A 26,510-nucleotide genomic window follows, 5' to 3' on the forward strand; every position below is an offset into this window, starting at 1 on the left:
TTGCAGCTGTTGTGGGAGGTGCGGTCTAGAGTGCGATGGGGTTCCCCACAGCGGGGGTAGTGCTACGATCTCGCCAGGTTCAGCTGGAATGAGGCGTGTTTTGTCACAGTGGAGTGGTCGACACCACGCGAAGAAGAGCCGGAGAAATCGCTTAGTCCAAGGGGCCGATATGGCAAGGGTCAGCCGTAATTGTGTGCACCTGCCTCCATTTGATGGTCTGGGAGTAGGGCGCTGCGATTCGTGCTTCGGGACAGGGGCTTGGGTGAGCAGGCAAGGTCCCGGAATTAGGCACAGGGAGGCAGAGGTCTTGCAGAGTGCCTGAGGCGGTAGATCATGTTTGTGCGCCGCAGGTGACTTGGCGCTGCGCCTCCATAGTAGAAAAGCCCAAGCCGCTCCGCCACGTTAGGTCTTGGGCGGGCGAAAGACAGCGGGGATTGCTGTCGGATCTCGTGGAGACTAGGCGCTGTGAGCCTGAGAAGAAAGGCACCAGTCTGTTCCGCCGTGTTAGGTCTTGTGCTGGTGGGAGATAGCAGTGGTAGTTGTCGGATCTGGGAAAAAACCTGGCGCAGTGCCTCCTGAGTGGATAGCATATATAACCTTAATAGCATTGTGGATGTGACATATGCCGAGCCAGAGTAAATAGTAACTGCATTCTCCCTACTGATCTCAAGCGCCTATATGAGTGTTACCAATACCACCGCTTGCGCAGTAAATGCAAAGGCAATCTCTTTTTCACTTTGACTGGTTACTCACCATGCACCAAGTCCACAACTGCCTTTCTTGTCTTCCTTTCACCAGTGTCCTGATCTATTGTTGATGAACCATCAACAAAGAGCACTTCCCCTCCCTCCAATGCATCTTCCTCAACATTCACACTCATCTCCTTCCCCCTCTTAGGTTGCACGGTCTTGTACAATGTCATCAAGTTTTACTGGTTCAGCTAAAAATGTAAAAAGGGGTTGGCTGTATGACACCACTGGATGTAAAGAGGCATTAGACCAGATGACCTCATACCCCCCGGACCCTCTGCGTGGTAAAGGTTCATTTGGACATTTCAAAGATCAAAAAAACTGCATTCTCTACATACAGTGTCACCAGGCAAACCATAGTAATGTTTGAAGACTTTTGAATGACAAAGGCCACTGCCACCAATGCTTGCTCACACAGAAAGTGCCCTTGCATAACTGGGTCTAGGCGTATGACATAATAAGCCAAAGGCTTATGACCCAACAATGTTTTCTAGATTAGGACCGCCGTCATTCCCTGCCCATTTGAGTATGAAAACAGATAAAATGACTTCTTATAATCTTGTAATCTTGAGTCGCCAAAACTGACCCTTGCTGATCGCAGTTTTGAGAGCCTTAAAACAAGTTTTTCTGCGCTCCCTTGAGACCTTGTAAGAAAGGCCTCATTTGACTAGAGTAGTGAAAGATCCAAGATCTAAAATAGGTATAGAGTCCCCCCTGCTGCACCTGTTTTATGGTTGCTGGTTGTGGCGTATTTTGTACTGCAAAGGCTCTCTCAGGCATTACTTTTCTTCCTGCAGGCGATATTGTTTGCCTTAGATGCACTACCTTATTCTGACAATACTGTAATTTCTCCTTGTCCACCTTGTATCCCTTCTCAGCGGGCAGGGTGAGAAGCCTAATTGAATCTCCTCAACACTGCTCCTCCGAAATGCTACATACTAGCAAATCATCTGCATACTGAATCACGGTACTGGGCACATGTATATTTCCCAAATCTATTTGTACCACCTAATTAAAAATACTCTGGGATTCACAGTAGCCCTGTGGTAACCTTGTGTGTGGAAATCTTTGGCCTCTATATGTAAATGCAGTAAGATACTGACAGTCAGGGTGCAAAGAGACCGAGATTTTTTTTTTTTCAGATCAATCACAGTAAAGTTAGTGGATACAGTACGGATGTTACCAAGAATGGTAGCAAGATTTGGGACTACCGGGAACTCTGCTTCAACAATATTATTCAGAGAATGCAAATCTTGTACCATCCTCCAACTGGACCCATTTGCCTTTTTTACAGCACACAGCCTTGTTACATGGGGACAAGGAAGGTTGGATAATACCTTGCTCCCACAATGCCATAATGGTGTCATAAATCCCTTCATCCATCTCCCTAGACATGGGGTACTGTCTGTAACGCTTACCTTGGCCCCGCAGGAGCATAAATGGTCTGGGACCCTCGAGATCTGCCAATACTGGTTAAACAGGAATTTCCCCTGTCATAAAGGAGAGAAAACATAGGGTGGGTATAGGATATTATGTGGTCTCTAACTATGGTTCACCCCTTTGTCCACCCTGGTGACTGCCCTATAGTTTCTATGTGCCCCGTTTCCTACTCACCTGTGTTTCGATATTAAGGATCTCTCCATCCTGCTTTCATGCAGGGGTGCGTTGGTGTTGAGGCTCAAAATGAACTCAGACTGGAAAACATTGAAAAGGCCTCTAAAGGTAAGTGTCTTGATTCTTGGCGGGATCTTTTGATTTTAGTCACTTGGGTGTTGAAGTCTCTGAGAGAAAAAAAGGTTCTGAGGAGAGAGCTCCCTCTTGATGTAAATCTAACAACTCTCTCTTTCCTTTGCAGGTTCATTGAAGAGAGAGTTTTCACTTGAGGTGCATGGGCGTCGTTGAAGAAAAAAAACATGAAGTCTTCTCTTGAGGTAAGAATGCGCGCGTAGTTGGGAAAGGCCCGCAGCGCATCGTGCCTTCGTTACCAAGCTATGGTATTTTCTCTGTGAGGCTAGGCTTTGGAATGCTTGGAAGAGTTCATCAGAGCTTCAGGTACGTAAGCGTGTAGTTTTATTTTCACTCGCTACAATGTCTTTAATGTTCTTTCTTTAACTATTGTACCTTATCTTTGCAGGTTTTCAGAGGATTATATAATGAAGCTGCAGCTGAGGAAGAAGATCGCTGACTGAACCGCGGAACTACGGAGAAAGAAGTCACCTGTTGGAGGACTGCTGCTACGGACATTCTTGTCAGGTACGTTGAACAACTTAGGTCTATGGATTTTCTGTTAATTCAACAAGTTCATAACAATGACTTTTCTGTTGTCTTAACAGGTCTGTGAGATGAGCGCTGGTAGCGTTACACCGCTGTCAGCAGAACTAACGCGAAGAGCGTATTACTGCGGGATTGGGGCTTTTATAGTCCTACATGCCCAACTACTAGTTCCCAATTACTACTTAGTCTGTGACCCACAGGGTGGCCATTTTAAGGGAAATTATTAACCATTGGATCTCTATGGGAGTCCACTGTAGTTTTGGTACTGAGGATTGTGAGAACGCCGGGTTTGCGATGCTAGTACCCACCTAGCCCCCACAGATCTGCACCAAGAACCCTTTCTGGCCTGAATTCCTGATCCCAACCCTGAAACTGTGGAGGTGATCATGACACTGTCTCACCTGTGGCAACATTGCACCTGGCTTCAATTTTATCTTTACCGCTCCTGTGCTTTTGAGTAACCCCACCTCATGAAGATTGCTAGTCCACAAGTGAATAGGTACTTCTCCATATCTTCCTTCCAATATGGGGACATGGTTCTAACAATAGATATAGGCTGAGGTATCTCCCTATGCTCTATCATTATCTGACACGTTATCCCCACCTCAAAGATAATTTCTCCTGTGTCCTCAGCATCCTCGAACAATTGTTTGTCAGACACTTCCCTCAATTATAGTGTTATATTAATGCACAAAACTATGTGCCATTCCTCTCCTTCCTCATCAGTGCCTGAGAGAACCACCTTGACCTTTTTAACAGTTACAGCATCTAGAATCATATTAACAACCGTACCTGGCACTTTCTCTGGTGACACTGCGGGCCGAAACAAAAACTGTGCTGATATTTGTAATGCTCTATCCTGAAACCCAGGAACCGACCCAAACACCACCATGGCTCCATAAAGAAACACATCTGAATGTACAGACATCACTTATTGTGTGGTCACTATAACATACTTGCAAAAGCATCATAGTTCTCACAGGATGCAAACCTGGGGTCGAACATAATATGGGCCTCATTACGACTCAGGCGGTAAGGGGTTTACGGCGGCGTAAACAGCGCCGACCCTTACCGCCTGATTCCGAGGTCCCTTAGCGCATGGAGGTTTTAACACCTGCTTTTAGCAGGTGTTAAAATCCATGGCGCTAAGGGACCTTGATGTTAATTACGCCACCGTAATTTACGGTGGCGTAATTAACGCCTTCCCCACTCCCATTATGCCCTATGGGGCAAAAATGGGAATGGGGAAGGGTAAATGGGGATTGGGGACTTACCGCCCCGCCAACCTCGGAATGGGGCGGTAAGTCCGCCAACCACCATGGCGTAAACATAGTTTACGCCATGGTGGTAAAGGTACGACCCAGGCGGTAACTTAACGCCTGGGTCGTAATGAGGCCCTATACCTTGTTCGGTAAAAGAGATTGGCATAATCAACTTACTTAACAAGTCTCTTCCCAAGAGATTCATGGGTTATCTGTACAGTACAACAAAGGAGCTGATACATATTGAGTGCCTACCCTGATAGGTAAATCCTCCATGTATGGAACCGACAGAATAGCTCCAGAGAATCCATGAGTGTCCAACATTTTACTTGAAAGAGGAAACTTACCTTCCGTGATGCAAGATTAAGTTGCCGCTGTATCGACCATAAAGGAAAAAATGTGATTGCCTACGGTTACACCTACCTGGGGTTCCCCTTCTGTATCAGCAGTAACAGACAGCACTGGACACGTCAGAGCTCTCTGTGAGCTGTCCTAATCCGGGTATGAATTTGTACGCGAGAGTAGGAAAGGGCTTCCCCCAAAAACACACACTCCTGTGTAATGTGTGATGGTACCTTGAGGCAAAGGATTCCTCGAACACGGCTGTACTGGTGCCTGTGCTGACACAACTGACTGTGGTACATAGGTCTGTACAGCCTTAGACTCTGGGATCTGTCTTACCCATGCTTGCTGCGGTTGCACAGAGCCTGGGATGCAGGGTATTGTTGGGGTCTGCATTTGGGGAGTGGGATAACCCGCAAACCTGCTTGCTGGTCCATTTCGGTTAGCATGTGGATCATTAAAATATGATAGCTGATTCCGGCAATCCTGTGATAAATGTCACATTCTTCCGCAGGACCAACACTCGACTCCATTTGGTCCTCCAAACTGACCTCCCATTCCTCTAAATCCACCAAATGCACCCGCTCCTCTCCTCTGAAAACTGCCTCTGCCCCTTGAACACTCTCCCATGTCTCTGAAATCAGGAGCATATCCATCCATCCACCCTTGTGCCATATTTGATTCAAATTGTCCCTGCTGTCCCTGTTGCCCTTCAGCTTGTAATCATAGCTCCTTCTAAACTTATTTTAGTCAATTTCTTTTAAATCAATTTAGCCTCTGCTTTTTGCATCTGCTCTGCTACTTTTTCTTTCTCCTACCTCCTTTTACAATGGTGCACTATATGTGCTTGAATCTATGGCCAACCCGTTGCTTCTATTTCTGCAACTGTATCCAAATCTTGTTTTACCTCCTTGGGGATTCCTCTTTTTAACACATGACAGAAAATGGCCATATTTTTATCCCATGCTCCCTCTGGCTCTGCTCTCCACATCTCCTGAATCGGTTTTATATGTGCAGCAGGGTCATCATCTGCCTTCATGGTACTAGCCATGATTAAATTAATATCTGGTGTGTCAGGAGACAAAGCTCTTAAAGCTGCCCACACATTTTCCCTGCAACTGTTAAAGGGTGAATCATTGTGGTTATTTGTGTCTAGCTGTACCCCTGGATACCCTGATTTCCTCTAAATTACATCTGCTTGTTCTTCTATAAGGGCAGCAAGTATGTTTTTCATATTTCTCAGAGCCAACATAATGCCTGCTGTTTGCTTTTCAAATGCATAAATCCACTTTTGTGCAATGAGCGAGGGTAGTGAATTCATAAGATTATTCCTGTCCATATGCGGTCAAGGGACATATTGTGCTCTACCCAACCCTTTCTGTTGCAATGGAAACTGTCTTCCCTGTACCTTTATTGGGGTTTCCCTGTTACAAATTTACATTTCACTACTGCTATATGAGTACCATGGCGTGTCCTAAGACCCCATGGTGTAATTACCATAACTGCTACTTCCAATGCTGTAGCACCCTGCTCTCCCATTCCTCTTAATCTTCATCCCCTATATTCCTTACTTCCTCTGTCCGTCCCAAATCGTGGCACGCTCTACCACAGTGCTTTGTTTTTGGGACTAATGTCTCAAGTTCCCTGTCTAAGGACATATCTCTCTGAGAGAAGTACACCTTGAGGTCTGTTATAACGGCACTGTCAACTTTAAAAATGAACTGTCCCACCTCCACTAATCCAATCCTATTCCTGCTACACGCATGTCTCCTTCTCCCTGCTCCTCTCTTCCTTACCATCTTGCTTGTAACCGCTCTCCCTCCGCCTGCTGCAGTGCTTCCTACAAATTTCTGTGCTCTTGCTTCTCCACCACTAGTCTTAATCTTTCTTCCATTTGCGCCACCAGAGGTGTTGCTTGCCTCCTCCTTGAATTTATTCGAGTGGAGGATTGAGACGACAGTGGCAAATACTGGAGATTAGTATATCCACCAGCAGGTGATTAGGGGAAGCACCCATGTGGTGCTGGGGCTGTCGGGGTCTCTACAATCCCCATTTGCTCCCCTTCTCCCATCTTACCCTCCTGGCCTCCTCAAACATCCTCCACAAATCTAAAATGCTCTGCCTCGTCTCTAATTTCTTACCCGTATAACCTGTTGGTTAAAAGGTGTAGATATTCTCCAACACCCCTGCGTCATGTGTACCTTTCTTGGGCCATGATCTGAACATTCTGCCCTTATTTTCTTTTACCCATTCTCTGTGAAATATAAAAAGAATGTCCTTATAATTTGGAAGCGACTGACACAGATGATCAAGCAGATTCTCCATAACCCTTTACAATCCAAGAAAAAAAGAAAAACATAAATCTAAACACACGCCGAACCTGCGGGATGCCAAAAAATGAAAAATCCCCAAACAAAAGCCAATTTCCTCAAAATTATTCCAAAGTCCCTCAAAAACCGTTCACCTCTTCCTCCCTCACACTACAATACACCTCACCACAAGTTTACATTAATCACTCTTACACAAAAGACAGCATATTATCAATAATAAAAACACAATACCATGGTTGCTGATTAATACATATCCTCCGCTCGAGCACTTAGATTTTACTTTATCGCTTCGACTCCACTACTCTAACTCTTCTCCCTCTCTCCACAATGCCTTTATCCACCCCTCCTGAATCTGTGCCTTACCACTGTTTATGTTTTCCACTTTCCATTGAATTCAATGTTATAATATAAAGCACCCTCACCCATTGGGTTGAGGTCAGCACGATAAAAAAATATCTCAAATAAAAATAAACAGTTACTTAATGTCACCCATTGGGATTTGTTTAGGCCAAAGAAATGTTCAGTATATTAGGAAGAGAGGAATGTTTTATAGTCATTGCAAATTCAAAACAATCTTTATTTCGCAAATCACTTCCATAGAAGCCACATAATAAATGCACACATGAAACAATTTTAACAAATATACATTTTATCTTACAATGATAATACATTATCTACAACTGGGAAAAATATGATAGAGTTTATAAGAGTTATAAAATCAAAAAGCAAGTAGGATAAAATGATTACCATTTTATGCTATTTATTTTTGGTTTTATATTAAAATGATAACCATTTTTGTGAAGGGCATAGTGGAGAAATAGAGTTTTTGCTTTTTACGGCTCGTTATATGTTTTTCTGTACTCTTAAAAACTAAAATTAAAAGATGACATGTTCTTTGATTTGTCAAAGACATCATGACTGAAGCAGGCACAAATGAATGTGCTGCTAGAGATATCTCCAAAAACATAGAGCTTCCGTTAAGTGCAATGCAGATCCACAAACATACGTTGATGGATTGTTTTCAATTTTATAATTTTTCAAACGCAAATAAAAAATTACATTGAATTTCCTATTACCTTATGATAAAGAATTGTCTAACAAACAAATGGCTATAAAAGTATGATTTTACTTGCAGATTGAAGAATCCTAATCACACCTACCACTGGCCATTCACTTTTGGACATAATAGGAACGTCTGTGGAAAATGTTTTTCTGGTTGGGCCATGTCAGCTGGAAAAACTATTAGTCCTCTACCTGAATTGTGGGTACATGAATATGTGCAGGGTGAAGGCTATAAAGAGTTGCCTGAATATTTTACCTGACTTGATTAGAACACTGATGTAAATAAAATTAAGGAACTTACCGCTGATTTACCGTCAAATAAGCAATGAGGTCCATAGAGCCATATTACGTATATGGTGGTATAGCAAAAAAAAAGTGGTGGAAACAAATTGATTGCCACTTTTACTGCACTATCATATTCTGAGTTTGTAGGGAAAGTTGTGGAAGTAGACCTAGCCCTTGGCTCCACCCTACACCTAAATAATAGAGGAATTAATGCTGGCAAAATTACCACAGGTAATTCCTCCAAACCCTAAATAAATTAATACTAATAATAACAATAATGAACAAGTTACTTACCTGTAACTATTGTTCTCCAGCATGGGTCTGCCATGGATTCACATGCTCACGAATATTCCCTGTCAGACTGAGAATCCTCAGTAAAAACAAAAACAGTTTCACTTTCACTTACAAACTGTATTTCTCCTCTAAACCAATCAATGTCCTCTGGGTCATACAGCCCCCATCCAATGACAGTCCTCTCCCTAAGACTCTCCTGTGGCAGCCATCTTCAGATTTAGTGGCACGTAAAGTGGCAGTATGACCAAGAAGAGCCGCAGAGGGGACAGAGGTAGGGTTCGCATGTGAATCCATGCTAGACCCATGCTGGAGAACAATAGTTACATGTAATTAACTTGTTCCTTCTCCAGCATGCGGTCTGGCATGGATTCACATGCTCATGAATAACTAATACACAGCAGTACAACATTACTCAACAACGGGAGGTGGCAAGGCTCAACAAACAACAGAAGCAATCAACTCTTACCTCTGGAACAGACTCACCTCAAGCAAACAGGTTTCATAGCACTGCTTGGCCAGCTCTGGACTCCTCCTTGGAATCCCTGTCGACACAGTAGAACCTTTTGAAGGTGTGCGTGGACCTCCACGTAGCAGCCCTGCAGATGTTCAGCAGGGGCACACCAGCTAGGAACGCTGTCGTCGCAGAGATCGCTCTGGTGGAGTGGGCTCTCGGACGGTCGGGCAGTGGTCGGTTCACCAACCGATGACAGTGCATGATGCAGCCAGAAAGCCACCTTCAGGTGAAAGCCTTAGACAAGGCCTTCCGATGGTTCACAGGACCAAAGTTCACGAACAGCTGTGAAGTCTTTCGGAAACCCTTTGTGTCTGCCACATGGAACTTCAGAGCATGAGCAACGTCCAGCGAGTGAAAGGCCCTTTCAGCTGGTGAAGAAGGTTTCAGGGGAAAAAAAAAAAATTAGCAACAAAGGTTTGTTGAGGTGGAATTCCGACTGAACCTTTGGCATGAAAGAGGGGTGCGTCCACAACACCACCCTCGATTCGTTGAAAGTCAGGTATGGCTGCTTGCAGCATAGGGCCTGTATCTAACCTACCCTCCAGGTGGAAGGGATGGCAACCAGGAAAGCCGTTTTTCATGAGAGGAACTTGACTGGGGCCTGATGCATAGGCTCGAAGGGGGCCCCCATGAGCCTCATCAGGACCACATTGATTTCCCACACCAGGGCAGGAGCCTTCACCGGAGGGAAAGAACAAAATAATCCTCAGGCAACTCATATCCTCCAAACTCTAGGGCTGCAGGAGCCAAGCCCTCAGGTTGAGTGTTCCTGGGTTGTGATGCAGGATTGCGCCTCCTTCTCTGGTGAGAAAATTCGGGACCACTGGTAGCTTGATTGGAGGTGACACAGACTGAGAAGGTCCCGATACCAAATCTGCCTTGGCCACGCCGGGGCGATGAGTATCATCCTGCATTGACACTGACACTGAGTGCATTGATAACTCATAGCAGGAGAGCCAACGGAGGAAACACGTACACAAACATCCCTTCCCACAGGAAGGAGAACACGTCCCCCAGGCTCCTTGGTTGGTGAAATCTGCTGGCAAACTTCTGCCATTTGGAGTTCACCGCCGTCGGAAAAAGATTGACCAGGGTCGTGCCCACTTGGCGAAGATGTGGTCCACTTTGTCCTGCCGAAGTTCACATTCGTGGCAGGAGTGCAATTCCCTGCTGAGGGAATCCGCGATGGTGTTCTTGACTCCCCCTAGGTGGAGAGGGACAAGAAACATTTCTTGTCCAACGGACCATTCCGATAAGGCCTGCGCTTCCCTGAAGAGTGCTGGGGACCGAGTGCCCCCTTGTTTCCTGATGTAGAACATTGTGCTCATGTTGTCTGTGAAGATCCTCACCACCTTGCCCTTGAGAGACAGAAGGAAAAACTTGAGGGCACAGAACACTGCCCGTAGCTCCAGGATGTTGATACGGAGCTCCTTCTCCTCCCGTAGCCACAGGCCTCTGGCATGCAGACGTCCGGTGTGGGCTCCCCAGCCTTCCAGGGAAGCATCTGCGGTGACCGTTTCTTGGAATGGAGGGTTCTGAAACCATGTGCCCCGGGCGATGTTGGAGCAGACGCCCCACCACCTTATCACCCGACGGAACTCGCCATCCAGAGTGATCTTGTCCACAAAGTTTCTGGAAACCTGCACCCAGGAACTCCTGAAGAGGTCACATCAGTAACCTGCAGAGCCAGATGAAGTAGATGCAGGATGACATTATGCCGAGCAACGACTTGATGGTCCACACCGTGGCCGTCTTCATCGACAGCAGCTGCTGCACCTCCCCCTGAATGCACTCTGGGGGCCCGACTTCAAGCCGAAGGGAAGGGGTTTGAACTGATAGTGCTGTCTCTGCACCACAAAGCAGAGAAACTTCTGGTGTTTCCTGTGAATGGGTACATGGAAGTAGGCATCCTCCAAGTCCAGCAAGGTCAAGAATTCCTCTCTTTGCTGTTGGCCGAGCACATGTTGCAACGTGACCATCCTGAATTTCTGAGACTTGAGGTACTTGTTCAGATGCTGCAGGTCTAGAATGGGCCTCCAACACTCCCCCTGTCTTCTTTCTTACCAAGAAGTATCTGGAATAGACTCTGGAGCACTGGAGTCGCTGAGGAACCAGCACTATTGCCCCTTTTTGTAGCATGGCCCGTACCTCTTCCAAGAGCTGAGGGATGTACTGCTCCTGACGGGCCACCACAGGGATCCCCAGACACCGGTGCTGAAATTCCAGGGTATGTCCTTGGGCGAGATTGTCCAGCACCCATTGGTCGGTGGTGATCTTTTCCCATTAGCTGACAAACCTCGTCAGCCGCCTCCCACCGGGTGCATTGGAAAGGGGCCTGACGTCTTGGTTCGGCGCTGATGCCCTACCCTACTGGCGACGTTGTCCTCCTCCACCATAGGCCTGGGAATGACCTCTGTGAGCTTCCTGGGTTGTGGATCTGGAAGGCTGACGGTACGAGGAGGAGAATCCTTTCAAAGACTTGCCAGACTTTCCTATGGACGAGCGAAAGGAAGAGCAGTGTTGCTGGAGGGTGACCAGGGAACGAGCCATCTCTGTATCTGCCTTGATGGTCTTTAGGGACTAGTAGACGACCTTCGCGAAAAGGTTATCTCTGTCGAAAGGCATGTCCAGTACCTTCGTTTGGACCTCCTTGCGTAAATTTGTGTCCTTCATCCAGCCTTGGCGAGGAAGTCAGACACTGTTTCCCATCTGCTGGAACCCTGTGTCGGCAACGTCCAGTGCCGCTGTGATGGCGTGATCCAACGCTACCTCTCCCACCTGGAAGATGGCGATCGTCTCTATCCTCTTACTGCCCGGGAGGAACGCCAAAATTGTACCCAGCTTTTACCACAGCTCCCTGACGTACCTTTCTAGGATTGCCGGTGCGTTGGCCACCTCAATGGTGAATGTCACACTGTAAATCACCTTCCTCCCCATGGCGTCCATCTTCTTAGCCTCGCTGTCCGGAGGGACTGAAGACAATGAGGACGGGTTAGATGATTGTTTCCTCGCAGCCGCCGAAACCACCGAATCTGGCGATGGTTGCGACCTAAGGCACTTGGGCGCGGGTTCCGGTACCAGTACTTATTTCGGTTGGGTGGAGCCATGCAAGGGTTCTTCAAGAGCGCCAGACCCTCCTCCCACACGTTATCCAGGAGAGGCACCGCCATGATTGTCTTTCTTTTGGCCTCGCGCCTCTGGTACAGGAAACCCTCCTTCCTGGTTTCTTCAAGCACAAGCTGGAACAGCTCAGGAGGCTCAGGCGATCATGGTGATCATGGAATGGAACGACCCCACCTCATCTGGTGGGGATGCCCTAGGCTGCGGGGACCCGCTGCTTGCTCCAACGTCGTCCGTCATCATGGGCACCGTGTCTGGGTCTGCTGAGTCTGCTGGGGAAGAGGGGCCCGATGCGGATGTGGACATTGAAATGGGGGCTTAGGATGGTGCTTCGTCTTCGTCGTCAGTTGTTGATCAGGGGCCTGGGGGACCGTTGGAATGGGCCCCTGAGGCATCCTCTTCGGGATCTCCGACATCTCGGCGGAACTGGCGTGATCAGAACACTAGGCCCGCGTCAATATCGCTGTTGCCTTAGTCCTCCTTTTCCACGTCCTCGCAGACCGTGTGTAGGGACTCCAGGTCCTCGTCGTCCGTGGACAGAATTTCCATGGCGTGGGCCACAAACTGACCAGGGGCCTCCTTGTCCCCTGCCTCCCTTTTCCACCCTGAGAGGCTGGAACCGGCTTCTGATACGGTGTCCCCTTCTCAGGCGTGCCGGCAGACCTTGACAAAGTCAACAGAGCGGCTTTGCGCCTCGGAGGGATACCTTCTGCGCTTTGGGGGCTACCTTCTCAGGGTCAGTCCGATTAGCTTTTGAGGGAGCAGCCGCCACCAGCTCTATCATCGACAAAGAGTTATCATGTGCCGCCTGGGCCTTCTTGGGCAGCTCAGTCTTCTTCTCCTCCGTCTGTGGGTTCTCAGGCTTCTCCCGCAGTTTAGCTGGGTTGCACAACTTTCTATTCGAGGAGGAGCTTGATTTCTGGCTGGCAATGAAGGCGGAAGATGATGTCGATCGCACCCTGTCTGCCATGGGACCCCCTTCCGCGGCGACCCCAGTGGACCCGGACTTGCGGTGCTTGGCCTTATCTTGGGTCCCCACGGATGAGGTGCTCCCACAGGACTTAGAAACCCGCTCCTCAGAGCGACTGGCCTTGGGAGCACATGGCAGAGGCCTTGGCATCCTTTGTCGTTTTCTTGGAGAAGCTGCAGCATATCTCGCAATCTTCTTCCTTGTGGCCCGGATGCAGGTAGTAGAAGCATTGCAGGTCACTGTCCTCGACAAACACATTTCAAAGCCTGCACTTGGTGCAGGACTTTAAGACGGACCTTCCTTCCTTCTCCTCCGTCATGGTCGGAGGGCATGAAGTAAGCCGATGGCCTTCTGGAAACTTCGACAATCTTCACCCTTGAGGGGCGCTCAACTTGACTGACAACAGATCCCTGCTGTCAGCAGATGGAGAGAAGAGCGCATGGCCTCTTACGGATCAAAAAGAGAACCTTTTTCCACAAAAGTCACGAAAAAACATAGAAGTAGCTCGCAGATCAAAATCGAGGACTCCAACACTGAAGATGGCTACCAGAGGAGGGGCTTAGTGTTGAGGACTGTCATTGGATGGGGGCAGTATGACCCAGAGGACAGCGATTGGTTTAGAGGAAAAATACAGTGTGTAAGTGAAAGTGAAACTGTTTTTCTTTTTACTGAGGATTCCCAGCCTGACGACTGGGAATATTCATGAGCATGTAAATCCATTCCAGACCCCATGCCGGAGAATAATAATAATAACAAACCCCAATTGTATCCTATGGGACACCATAATGGGGAATAATGACAAATTGGAATGTAGAGGATTAAGCGCAAGTTTTGTGGCAGTAGTAATGGTATCAGAATTTGCCATGGTAAGAAGAAAGCATGTCGTTCTATGCAAATTTATGACCACCCTGACTAAAACCCTTCCTCTACAATGGCTTTATTTGATATCTGCAGTATATTCAAGTGAGATTAGGAGGGACATTTGTAAAGCAAGACTAAGAAATATTGCTATCCAGATGTTGTGGTGAGGCTTGGATTGGAGGAAAATTACAGTATGTAGTAGTCTGTGCTTGTGATAAGAAAAGTCAAGACTCATGCCTGTCCAATGTTTTTTTTTTGTCCACTAAAGAAAGGGTACCAGTGATATTTAATGCCTGCACTAGTTAAACCCGGATTAGAACTATGGCAATTCCATTTTTATTGGTCAGTTAATGAACCGAGGTATCTGATGTAGTAGCCATTCTTTGCTTGCTGTAAGGTGCTGAATATAATTTGTAAGTGTTTCATTATTATCATGGAGGATAAAGGGCCAGATTCCCAAAAATGAGCTCAAATTTTAAAATCACAGAGGACTTGCTTTTTTCATTTTCGCACATGCAGAAATGTACAGGTCTCCTTATTCTCAAAGGTGGGCAACGCATTTCAGGGGAGGAGGGCTGGATAGCAGTGTAAAAGAAACACGGGTCAGCCCTCTTGCATACATTAGTGTCGGGAGCACGCTCCTGACTGCAATATAGGACAATGTGGTTACTGGGAGAGCATTTAACACAAACAGCACCAAAAAAAAGTGTTGAGAATCTGGCCCAGTGAATTAAGTAATAGGTGGTGATTTGTGTATGATTTGACATTGGATGACAATGATTATCTTTTTCATGAAGGGGTCCACATGAAATAGCACATACATGTAAACTTGACTTGTACATGAAAACGGTAGCTATATGCAGGTTGGCTATTAATCCTCTGAAAGATAATAACAGATGATGTTACTAGGCTGTGTACGTTTGACATTTGTCCATTCACTCGTATCTGCACAAATAAATTGAAGCACATGACATAGCTGTGTACTATGTCATCGAGGCGTATAAAGCAACAATTGATTTATAAAATGTGTTTTTGTGAAAGCGCTGGTTTCCAGGCAATTGGCCAATGACAGTGTCAGAGATTGAATCATAATACTATATTACTATAGACTATATTATATCATGACTATATTGTTGTATATGGTCTACATTGCATGTCTATTGCTTGTGTTGAAGTCCTTTCCCACGATTAATATTGGTATATGTAAAAGGAAATATTAAGAAAACCTTGTCTTTTTCCTCTTCGGCATCGTCTTCTTTATGTTTTTTAGACAAATCGGGATGTCCTTCAGATGCTTTCACTGTTGATTTGTTCTAAAATGTAAAAGAGAAGTCGCTTGGTGAGTATTTAGATAGAAATATACTAGTAACACAACTATATGGTAGCTGCTATACATGCAACAGTCTCTCTTACATCATTGAACTGTCTATGATATGATATATGAGTTGGTATTTATAAAGCGCTTTTAAGCAAGTGCTTCTAGGCACCACAAGAAAAAGGAGGGGAGACCGAGGGATGACAAAACATACGATCTTACCATGCCTTGTGACATTCAGATCGTGCATGTGCCACGGAAAGTGCAGGGGAGAGGGTGTGGGGAGAAGTGCAGTGAAGGGGTATGAGGGGGAAGTGCAGTCATGGCAGCAGGGCTCTGAATACGTGCGAGGACGGAAGAAGACTGCACAGGTGCCGTCCCAGACAGTCCAGAAGTGCTGGGTAAGCCAGAAGCCAGTGCATGGTGATTGGTCAAGGAGGGTAGGTAGGTGTGGTACCCTGTTTGACTCTGAGGGCAACTACGCCACCAGTCAGGACGAGACGACAGGTAGATCCGCAGGGGAGAGGGAGAGAGAAGAAAGAAGAGAATGGGAAGGTTTTGAGCAGCTTCGGGACCTTCAGGTGATCCGGCTCAAGTCTGAGAGGGACAGGGAGGCAATGCCAGAGGGAGGCACATGCAGAGCAGAGAGATCCACCCCCCCACTCTCTGTTTGAAGAAGCGTGTGACTCACAGAGAGTTTGAGGTGGCTGAGCAGGGTGCTCTATAAGAAAGGTATTTAGGAAGAGAGTGTTGGATATAGAGAGGACTACAACCCCAGATAACCTTGTGGATGATGCAGAGGGTGTTAAGCTTGATCCTCGTGGCCAATGGGAGCCAGTGGAGCAATTTCAGAGCTGGAGAGATGCGGTCCCTGGACTTGAGGCCAAGCATAAGTCTTGCAGTCATGTTCTGGATTCGTTGAAGAAGGCAAAGAGTAGAGTTATGAAGATTGAGAAAGAGGCTGCTGCAGTAGTGCAGCCTGGATAGAACCAGAGTTCTGGAGACAGTGAGCCTCTGGGGGAAGGTGAGAAAAGCTAGGATACCTGTGTGGAGGTGCACCTGGAAGTGGGCCTTTTTGGCAAGGTCTGTGATGTGTGGAGAGAAGGAGAGTGGAGTTGAAGATGACGCCAAGGTTTTAAGTCTCACAGGAGGGTGAGGGGAGGGGGCCCAACGAGGGCGGCCAGAGGGAGAGAGGAAAAGTGAAAGCAGGGGTCCCAAAGAGAAGAATCTCTGTCTTACTGGCATTAAGGCAGAGGTGATTAGAGGTGCACCATCCCTGAATAGCGGATAGACAGTCAGGAATGAGTGAGGTGGGAGAGGAGGCTGAGGGTATGCTGAAAGAGAGCTGTGTCATCTGCATAACACTAAAAGTTAGAGGAGAAGGTAGAGATCAGGTGGGTCGCGGGAGGGGGGGCAGATAGACATTGAAGAGCCAGGGTGAGAGGATAGAGCCCTGGGGAACACCACACGTGGAAAGAGAGGTGGTGGAGAGAAAGGACCCAAGTTGGACCTGGGAGGGTCAGTCCAAGAGGAAGGTCAATGATGCCAAGGTTCACACTGAGACGGTTAATCAGGGTGGCATGATTGACCGTGTCAAAGGAAGAGGAGAGGTCAAGGAGGTTGAGGACAGAGTGGGAGCTGAAGTCAAGGTTGGAGGGCAGTTCTTCAAAGGAGTTCAGGAGAGCAGTTTCTGTGGCTCTGGCCGATCGGAAGCCAGACTCATGGTCATGGTGATAACCCGCAGATTCAGTATGGAGGTTTGGCTGAGAGACGGGCAGTTTCTCAAAGACTGTGCCCCGGAAGGGAATGATAGAGATTGGGTGATAGTTGGCTGGGCAGGAAGGATTTTTCAGGGGGTGCACAAGGGAGTACTTGAGAAGAGAGGGGAAAGATCCAGTGATAAAGGAATGATTGCAGAAATCAGCCAAGGCTGGAGTCAGGGAAACAATGTTGTCCTTAATGGTTCTGGTGGAGCAGGGGAGCCCCTGTTTGGATGAAACTTTCATAGACCGGACTTGTCTAGAAACGTATCAGGTGTTATAGGATTATAGGAGAGAGAGAGAGAGAGAGAGAGAGAGAGAGAGAGAGGGGAGGAGAGGAGAGGGAAGGGTGGCCAGAGGGGGCCTGGGAGAGGTAGATGGAGAGAAATGAGCAGACAGAATGGACAGTATGTCCTGAGTTATAGTGGTGAAATGAGAAGCGAGGGCCATACAGAGGCCCTCGGAAGGAACAGGAGAGGTAGAGACTGCAATGGGATTGGCCATCTCCTTGCAGATTTTAAAAAGTTTGGCCGTGCTGTTAGAGGCTGCAGAGATGCAGGCTTGAATGTGGACCGTCTTCTTGGAGAGGACAGAGAGTCTGTATTGCCTTTGGAGCAGGGGGCAGGCAAGTTTGTCAAAGGATGTGCCCGAAGCCCTCCACTTCCACTCGGCCACTCTGCACTTGCGTTTCAGAGCAGCCAGGTCATAGCCATACCAAGAATTGCACTTGGAGGCAGACTTCTGACGGATCCTCATGATAGGGGCAAGGATATTGAGAGCATTGAAGATAGAGAAATGAAGGTTGGCGAGGGTTGTGTCAGAGTGGGAGTCAGCCGCAGGAGTAGGAGGAGGAGAGAAAGTAGAGGCAAAAGTGGCAACTGACGCCCGCTTCATAGGTCGAATGACCTCGAAGGAAGGTGCTGGGGTAGATTTAGCCAGGGGGACAGACAGTTTCAGATAAGAGGAAAGCAGAAATTGGTCAGTCCGAGAGAGTGGAGTAGTGAAAGGGATAGAGAGGGGGATGTCTGAGGAGATGAGAACCTCCAAGGTGTGTCCGGCTGAGTGTGTCGGACCAGAGGGAAGAATAGGGAGGGAGAGAGAGTCACAAAGGTTGTGGAAATCCCAGAGTCGTCAGAGGAGTCCAAGTGGATGTTGAAATCCCTGAGGAACAGAAGCTTAGAGGTAGAGGCAAGAAGTGAGGAGGAGAGATAAGCCCATTCAGAGAAGAAGCGGGTGAACTGCCTGTAGATGGTGGCCAGAGTCAGAGAGAGAAGTTCTTCTCTTTTAGCCACTTACTTGTGCTCATTCTGTCATTAATGGTACCACTTTATGGTACATTCCACCTTGTGAGATTTTTTTTAAAAAAGCCCTTCACTTTCTGTTTACTACCTATAGGGAGACACAATCCTAAGGCCCAGAAGAAGGCACCACATCTGGAAGCCGAAACGTCCTAGGACCAAGCCTTACTTTTGCTCGTTCTGTAAACACTCTTGGGAAGTTCATGTTCCCGACTTAGACCGAGGATTGGTCACCAATAGATCACAGACAATCTTATAGCATATGGGGCTTTTTGCATTTTAGAAGGACAAGTGTCTTTTCTTAATCCTGTCTGCAGTATGCTATTGAACCATTAACTAGTGCCTAGTATATCTGCTTTAATTATGTTGCAGTCGACTTCTTTGTTGCATTCTCTACATTGTTGGAAATGAAGTTACCTTTTTCTTTTTCATTTTCTCTTCTGTATTATTTATTATTTATTGTATTGTTAAACGGATTGTGAGAAACATGTTCTTTTAGTTTATGTCTTTGAAATGTCTTGATGCAGAACAAATTTGAGACACATGCTCTGATTATGTTTGCCTATTTTCAAATGTACTGGTATGTTCTACCTTGAATGTTGCATATCCGGTACTTTAAGCTTTATGACAATAAAACTCATAAAAAACTCCTTTTCAAATAAGACTACGAATATATGTACAGTTTGCATTTAGTCTTAACACCTAAGGGATCCTATGATTAGACCATAATGATGGATATCTGGTGATTTATAAAACACCGCCAATATACTCTAAATAGTAACATACAGAATTGGTAGTATGTCCTAACTTTGTCTGGTGGCCACTCCCCTTGTGATACATTGTATACTTCAGCCTCAGGTTCCACCTCTAGGGCTGTCCCTCCAGTTAACACACACAGAGTCAGAGAGAGGCCAGGGGAGATAAGGAGCCTGCAGACCAGGCTTTCAACGGAGGAGTAAGCCTGGGTGGGAATAATCGCGGCAGGGACCCACTCAGGAAAGATCAGGGCCACTCTACCTCTGGGTCGATTGGTCCTGGCCTCGGAGAGGATCTTGGCGCACTCAGGGAGGAGAGTGTCAAAACTTGTGACAGAGTTGGCCATGAACCAAGTCTTAGTAAGAGTGAGAACATCCACATCAGGGTATTTCAGGAGGTGGCACATGTCAGAGCAGTGTTTGACAGCAGAGCGAGTGTAGCTACGTGGACCAGGTGTCCTCTTTTGAAAGACTTCTGGGGTGGGGTAAAGGAGTGAGGTACACCCAGTGGAAGAGGCAGTGGGGCTCAAGAGAGGGCAGAGGTGGAAGGAGGGGGCAGGTGGCCCAGAGAGGAGGCAGCAGAGAAGGAGGTGAGTGGCAGAGGAGCAAGAGAGGTAGAAGATGAAGGTGGCATAGGAGCCAGAGTAGTGGTAAAGGTAGCACTAGGTGGCAAAGGGCCCAGAGAAGAGGCAGAGAGGAGAGCCACAGAGGAGGCAGCGTAGGTGGAAAGGAGTGGCAGAGGAACCGAGAGGTAGAGGAGGAAGGTGGCTGAGGAGCCAGAGAAGTGGTAGTTAGAGTAGCAGGAGAAGGGAGGAAGTTGATAAGACGTGGGAGATGCGTATTCAGGAGGAGGAGGTTGGGCTGAGTGCCCTGGTCCATGACGGTCCCATTTAGATAGACAATTATGGTTTTGGAGGAAAGGTGCCACCATTAATGGGAGATGAAGAGAAAGGAGAGAAAACAGCAACCATATGTAGGGTTCATAGGTCAGGAGAGGGAACAACAAAGAGGATGTCAGTGAGAGTCTGTCTGGAGGAGCTACTGACGTAGGTGTCAGCGATGGGAAGGCCTGGATTGGAGACCAGGATGCCTTCTTGAACCTCTTCCTTCCAGACTTTGTGAGAAGGATAGGATAGGTGATAGAAAGGCAGTTAGAGAAGATGGGTGAGACCAAGAGCACCATAGAGGGGTATAGGTAGGAAAAGGAGGGAAAAGCGAGAGGGAGAAGAGCGAGGAGAGGAAGCACAGCACAGACCTACGCACACAGGATGGTACAGGTGGGGACATAGCTGGGGGGAAGGAGGCACTGTAAGGAATGTAACAGAGAAGCACAAGCACATAGACTCAATAGTGGGAACAAACATGCAGGGGAAAGGGCAAAGGAGGCAGACAACTGGGAGCAACAGGACTAGAGGGGGGTCCAAGTTAACAACAACCAACAGTAGCCCAAGTGGACGCACAAAAGAGCAGGCACCTATAAGGGGGAGAAGGCCTAGTGAGCACCAACAATAACCAATAGTAAACACAGAGGTGGACCTTAGCGAGGGAAAAGGGCCTAGGGGGCACAACAGAAGCAGAGCGTAAAGTGGAAACAACAATGAGCCACAGTGGTAGGACCCTAGAGAGGGAAAAAGACCTAGGGGGCACAACAGAAGCAGAATGTAAAGTACAACCAACGAAAAACCAGCAGTAAGCACAGGGGGGGGGGGCTAGAGAGGGAAAAAGGCCTACAGTGCACAACAGAAGCAGAGTGAAAGTAACAGCACAGGAACAACACACCTAGAGGGAGAAATGCAAAAGAAACAGCTGGGAACACAAAGTGAGGCAATCGTGAGAGAGGAACCCTAATGGGCGCGCGTACACAGTGTACGTTGAGACAATCGTTTAAGTGGAAGTACGCCCAAGGGCAGAACAGTTTTGTAGAGAGCAGTAATGGCTGCTCCCCCTACCCACGCCTTTCTTACCGTACGGTCACTGATGGTTGACGGCTGCGCAGTGTACTCGTACTCTGGGCTGCAACCCCTTCGTTGCCAAACACCTGCTTTGCACAACACTGCGCCCTAAGCCTGCGTGAGCTTTGCCGCAGAGGGTCCGCTCCTCGGTTCTTAAAGGATCAAATGTGTGGAATGTAGCACAACGTGCAACATATCAAATGGCCAGCATCTCCTGCAGTCCTGCGTCGCACAACACTGCACCCTAAGACTACGCAGGTTTTGCCGAAGAGGGTCTGATCCTTTGTTCTTAAAGGATCCGATGCATGGAACATAGCTCAACGCGCTATGTATCAAACGGCCATCGTCTCCTGCGGTCCTGCGTCGCACAACACCACGCCCTTACCCTGCGCGGGCTAAAGCTCCCATGCAATGTTCTGTGATTGCCCACTAGAAAGTATGTTTAGCTCCACCATCTTCAGCACAGGTTAGGCCACTGCTTGCCTTAAGAATCAAAGTAGGTCATCTGTATACAATGCAAACCGAACAGGGTATAAATGTTCTATGCAGCAATGCAGCCAATACGAATTCCTGTAACTACTGCATATGTGGAGACACTTTGCAAAACCGCCATATGGGTGACTTTCTGAACTGAAGCATTTTGATTTGTGTTGTTGTTGCGCATCCAAAATTTCGTAAATGTGTGCTCTCATTGCTGTTGAAGAAATCAACTGTTTATTGTGTAACACATGATTGGCTCTTTGTACATAATGTTTTCATAATACATTGGAATTGGCATATGAACTAATTTTGAAATAATTGTAAGCCCCTTGTTAGTGATTTAGGATTTGTCTACATGAATGTCTGCCCAAAGCAGTGGGTCATTTTGATGTTAACAGAGAATCATCAGAAATTAACTCTATCACTTCTGCATCCGGTCACATGTCACTCTTTTAGCAGATTCACATATTTGTCCATGTAATGCAGACTTCACTGGTAGAGCAGAGAAACCAACCATACGTTATTAGGGGAATATCCTGGTTACCTCGCTATGCGTTTAGTTTGTACAAATGGATTTTCCACACCATTAATCATTAAGTGGTAAGTGCAAGAGAGATTTTATTCATTAGCTTGTTTGAAGTGTGGGCTCATGGTCCCAGTAGTGGTCAGCCGACACGTGTTTCGACCCGTGGGTCTTTTTAAAGGCTATTGGCGAATGTTGATTGCCCTCTATGGGGTCCTGAGGTGGGTTGGATGGTCAGTCCTGAGAGGACATTGCTAGGAGACCTCTCCCTGAGGGGACATCGTGCAGAAGTTGATCTTCACCGAAGCACCCTGGAAGCCAGTCCCAGAAGGCTGTCAATCGTAGACAAGGAAACTCAAAGTAAAGCACCAGGACATTGAGGCCATCAAAGTCCATTGTCACTGACCGGGGTTCGGAGGATTGCTGTAATCGCTGTAAGCCAGTCGAGTCGTGTTGCCCAGAAGCGGGGACAGCTCGACGCTGTGTTGCTTGACGACCAGAGCCACAGCACTTTATCTTTGCCTAAGAACATTGAAAGAAGGGCTCCCTTGCATCACCGTCGACCGCTTTGTCCCGTCCGAGAAAGTTGAGGTCGGCAACGACCGAGGAGAATCCGCTGGTGGGTTTCTCGCCACCCGAAGTCCACAAAGTCACCGACAAGTGAAGATCCAAAGTCCATACGTGGTCGAGACCGGATCGTCGATGCCGACATCCGACGCAGACACTCGACGTCTGCTGCCGGGCCTACGTTCTTCATCGAGTCTTCTTTGAGGCACCAAACTCTTTCTTCGAGGACTCTCAATGCCAGGGTTCACATCTTCGAGGACTCTCGACACCCTCTGGCTCCTGCTTTAAATGAAGTCCACCCTCAAGGGATCTGTCGACGAACCGTCGAAGAAACTCTGCTAAACTCAGGTACATTGGGGTAGTGGAACCTTTTTGAATAGGTAACAAGACTATTTTAACATTAATGGACTGTGCTTGTTAATACACTTTATTACAGGTTGCCCAGGTGGGGGTGAGGGGATCCTCACACAGAAATGTGTCTTAGTAGCAAGATACACATTACTGTTTGATTTGTATGTCATTAGAACTGTCAGCAGTTGGTGCATTTTAAACAAGTCAATAGTTAAGTTTGGTACCACATAGACATGGGGCCTCATTACGAGTCTGGCGGTAACCAAGCTGGAAAAACTGGCCAGTTACCGCCGGACTCGTAACAATTCCGCCACCGTGATTCCCGGAATTACCGGGGCATTCCGACCCCGGTGACCTGGGAATTCCAGAGGCGGAATTTTGTAAGTCCTCATTCCCATGGAATCCCATAGGACTCCATGGGGATGCGGACCATGGAAACACTGGTTCCGTCTTTGACAGAGCCGGTGTTTCCATTTCCGCCTGTAGGCGGGTGGTGTTAAACCCGCCAGGTCAGACCTGGCGGGAGTGACACCTCCCGCCTGCAGGACTCTTAATCAGCCTGTCCGGGCTGGCAGGCCCATTGTATATATTTGCCATAATAGATTTGCCAAAGCACAAAGTGTGTTATTAGTGTGTGTATATACCTTGAACCGATGGTCAGGGTTTCCCCTGTAAGCCGTACCGGGTGTTGACTCTTCTCTTGGTGTCTCATCTGCCTTGGTCTTCGCCTGATTCATCGCCGAGGTTGGGCAGTGGCAGTGCCTCGTTCTGCAGGGGTGTGCTGTCATTTGCCCCAGAGTGTTCTTCTGGTGGAGTCAGTCTTTCGGCTCTTTCAGGCATGTATGGGGATTGGTCTTTCCAGAGCATCGCAGGTACCATGCGAAAGTGTGATATGTTTCAGGTTACCACTTCATGCCCTTTAGTGGCTGTTATCATGCTGTGGATAGGTTTAAGCACTGTCCAGAGGCAGGACTTGTAGAGAGGGTCATTTTATTTGGTGGCGTCCATTTCTTGAATAGCACAGTGTCGCTGACCAACAGCTCTCGGTGTTGTGCTCCACGAGCGTGGCTCTCCTTTTCATTTAGTTTTTCTCATGTTTCTTCGATTAGTGGCATGTCAGGTTCGGGGGCTACCCAGGTGGGGTCTAGTGGTAGTTCAGCTTGAATGGGTACCCCAAAAATTAGTGCAGCCAGGCTGCCTCTCGCAGATGTGGGGGGGTCTTCCTGTGTGACCTGAGGAATCGATATACGGCTGGCAGCGTAGGTTGTTGTTGGTCCTTTGCAATTCTTATGATCAATGGTCACATGAATCTTTCGGCGTCTCCGATTGCTTGTGGCCAACATGGGGTGATTTTCTGGTGGATTATGTTGAGGCTTGTCAGGAACTGTTGTAGTTTGCGGCTGGTAAATGGAGGCCCATTACCTCTCTTCATTTTACATGGTAGACCGTGTATAGCTAATACCTTTTATAGGGCAGTTATGACCGATGAGGCATCTGTGGATCTGATGTTTTTAACCTCCGGGTACCGGCTGGGTTCGTCTATTAGAACAAAGAGGTAGCCTTCTCCGGTAATGATACAGAAGTCTACACTGATTGATTCCAACCTGTATTGCTTCTAGGCGCATTTGCGATGGGTTCTAGCACCAGTTGTGTCCTTGAGGATTGGCACAGCGCACAAGTCTCAATCAGTTCAACTACCCTACTCTGCATTCTCAGCATCCACTCTCAGGACTTGAGGTATGCCTGAGTTAATACACAATGCCCTGGTGTCCGTCGTGTGCTACCCGCAGGGCTATTTCTTCCAGTAGCTCCGGCACAACGATGCAATGTCCCTTCAGTATGCCGAACAAAGCCTGCTGTTGCTCTTGTGCTGTTGCAGTGCCATGGGCTACCACTGATAAAAATGTTTTTTGAGTCCCTCGACTGTATGGTGTGTTTCGTGTGTTGAAGGCAGGCATCTGTTTCGGTTTCTTCCACTATTTCCTGAAGTGTCATTGCTTAGGGCGGGCACATGGTGCTACATGACATACATGTTCTTCTGTTTCTCTGGAATGTTATTTTTCTTGAGGAGTGGCTGGTCGTGGGTGGCGGGACAAATAGTCTGCAGGGTTGTCTTCTGCTCGGTATATCACCTCGATGTTAAAGTTGTAGCTGCAGAATCCACTTTTCTAGGCATGCTGGAGGGTGTGTGGCAGAACCCTTGAACATTGGCATTATAGGGTTATGGTCTATAAATATTTTCGCCGGTTGACCCAGTAGGTAAACTTGAAAATGGTGACACCCCCACAGTATTGCTAGTGCCTCTTTCTCTATGTGGCAAAAGAGGCTGAGAATATGGTGCCTTCCTGGTTGATTTGTGTCAGGTCTGCCCCTAGTCCTAACAGCAGTTTTGTGGTGCTGTTTGTGTTGAAGAATGCCATCCTGGTGGTGCTTGACAGGGAGTCCTTGATTTGTTGAAAAGCGTGTTGGTGTTCGATTAATACGCTGGGAAATATTGCAAAAATGACATGCGACAACACTAACTTAGTACCTTAAATCAACAAGAATACCCAGAGGTCTAAGTGTCTATTTGAGACCAACACTGTGCAAAGAAAATCAGGAATTGGTAAAACGCTGGGAGCAGATTCTTAACAAATGCTCACTAGATTTAATTTTCTAACAATAGAAGAACTAGCCAAATCATTGTCCTCAATCAATCGGGGAATTGAGGAAGTGTCACTACAGTTATCCAAACTCAAGACAGGAGCAGAACTGAAAACAATATTGGAGGACACAAACCGGAAACTGGATTCCTATAATATATACGTGGCAAGAATTTGTTTTACAACGCAAGACCACAACCTACTCGACCTGCAAGACGCCAACTCTGAATTAAATAACTTACCAGAAGTCGTCCAAATTGAAAATATTGTACCACAGCAATCCAGTGCAATAAGAAATGTTCCATCGATTCCAACCCCTTTTTTAGGCGAACCAAGACCATACGAGGAAAAAAGAAAAACCTCGCCAGAAGAACAAGTAAAAGATTCATTGGTACTCAAGATCTCTTCTAAAGTATTGACGAAAGCACAACTGGACACCCTTAATTTAGGGATTTCCTTTATCCCCACACAACACCACTTTGTTTGAAGAGGTTAACCTGTTTAAACTAGTTTGGGAAAATGGAGCTCAAAGTCTTTTTTGACAACAAAAGTGAAACAACAGTGGAAGCAGAAACCCACAAATATCTAGAAATGAAGGCCAAAAGTACCTTCCACCCACAGGTTAACCAGCCCCTCATTAACATGTTTAAACTTAAGATGACCAAGGATCTGAGACAACTGAAATACGACTCAGCATACAAAAGCAACATCAGGAGGCACCAGTTGAAGCTCATTAAGGAACTATCAGATGACTCCACAATAACATTGTAACAAGCATAATAGCACTGAACAAGAACTGAAAGA

At 47.2% G+C, this 26,510-nt stretch overlaps 1 protein-coding gene across 1 annotated transcript in view; it reads right to left on the reverse strand.

Moving 5' to 3' along the window:
- Positions 1-26,510, reverse strand: part of LOC138568797 (transmembrane protein 104-like) — a 640,667-nt gene that overhangs the window by 283,053 nt on the left and 331,104 nt on the right. Inside the window, exon 4 of the mRNA XM_069646572.1 lies at positions 15,290-15,376. Within this exon, the coding sequence (XP_069502673.1) occupies positions 15,290-15,376 (87 nt within the window). The remainder of the gene's footprint in view (positions 1-15,289; positions 15,377-26,510) is intronic.

Source organism: Ambystoma mexicanum, chromosome 2q (assembly GCF_040938575.1).
Source record: "Ambystoma mexicanum isolate Mex_15411 chromosome 2q, UKY_AmexF1_1, whole genome shotgun sequence".
Lineage (NCBI taxonomy): Eukaryota > Metazoa > Chordata > Amphibia > Caudata > Ambystomatidae > Ambystoma > Ambystoma mexicanum.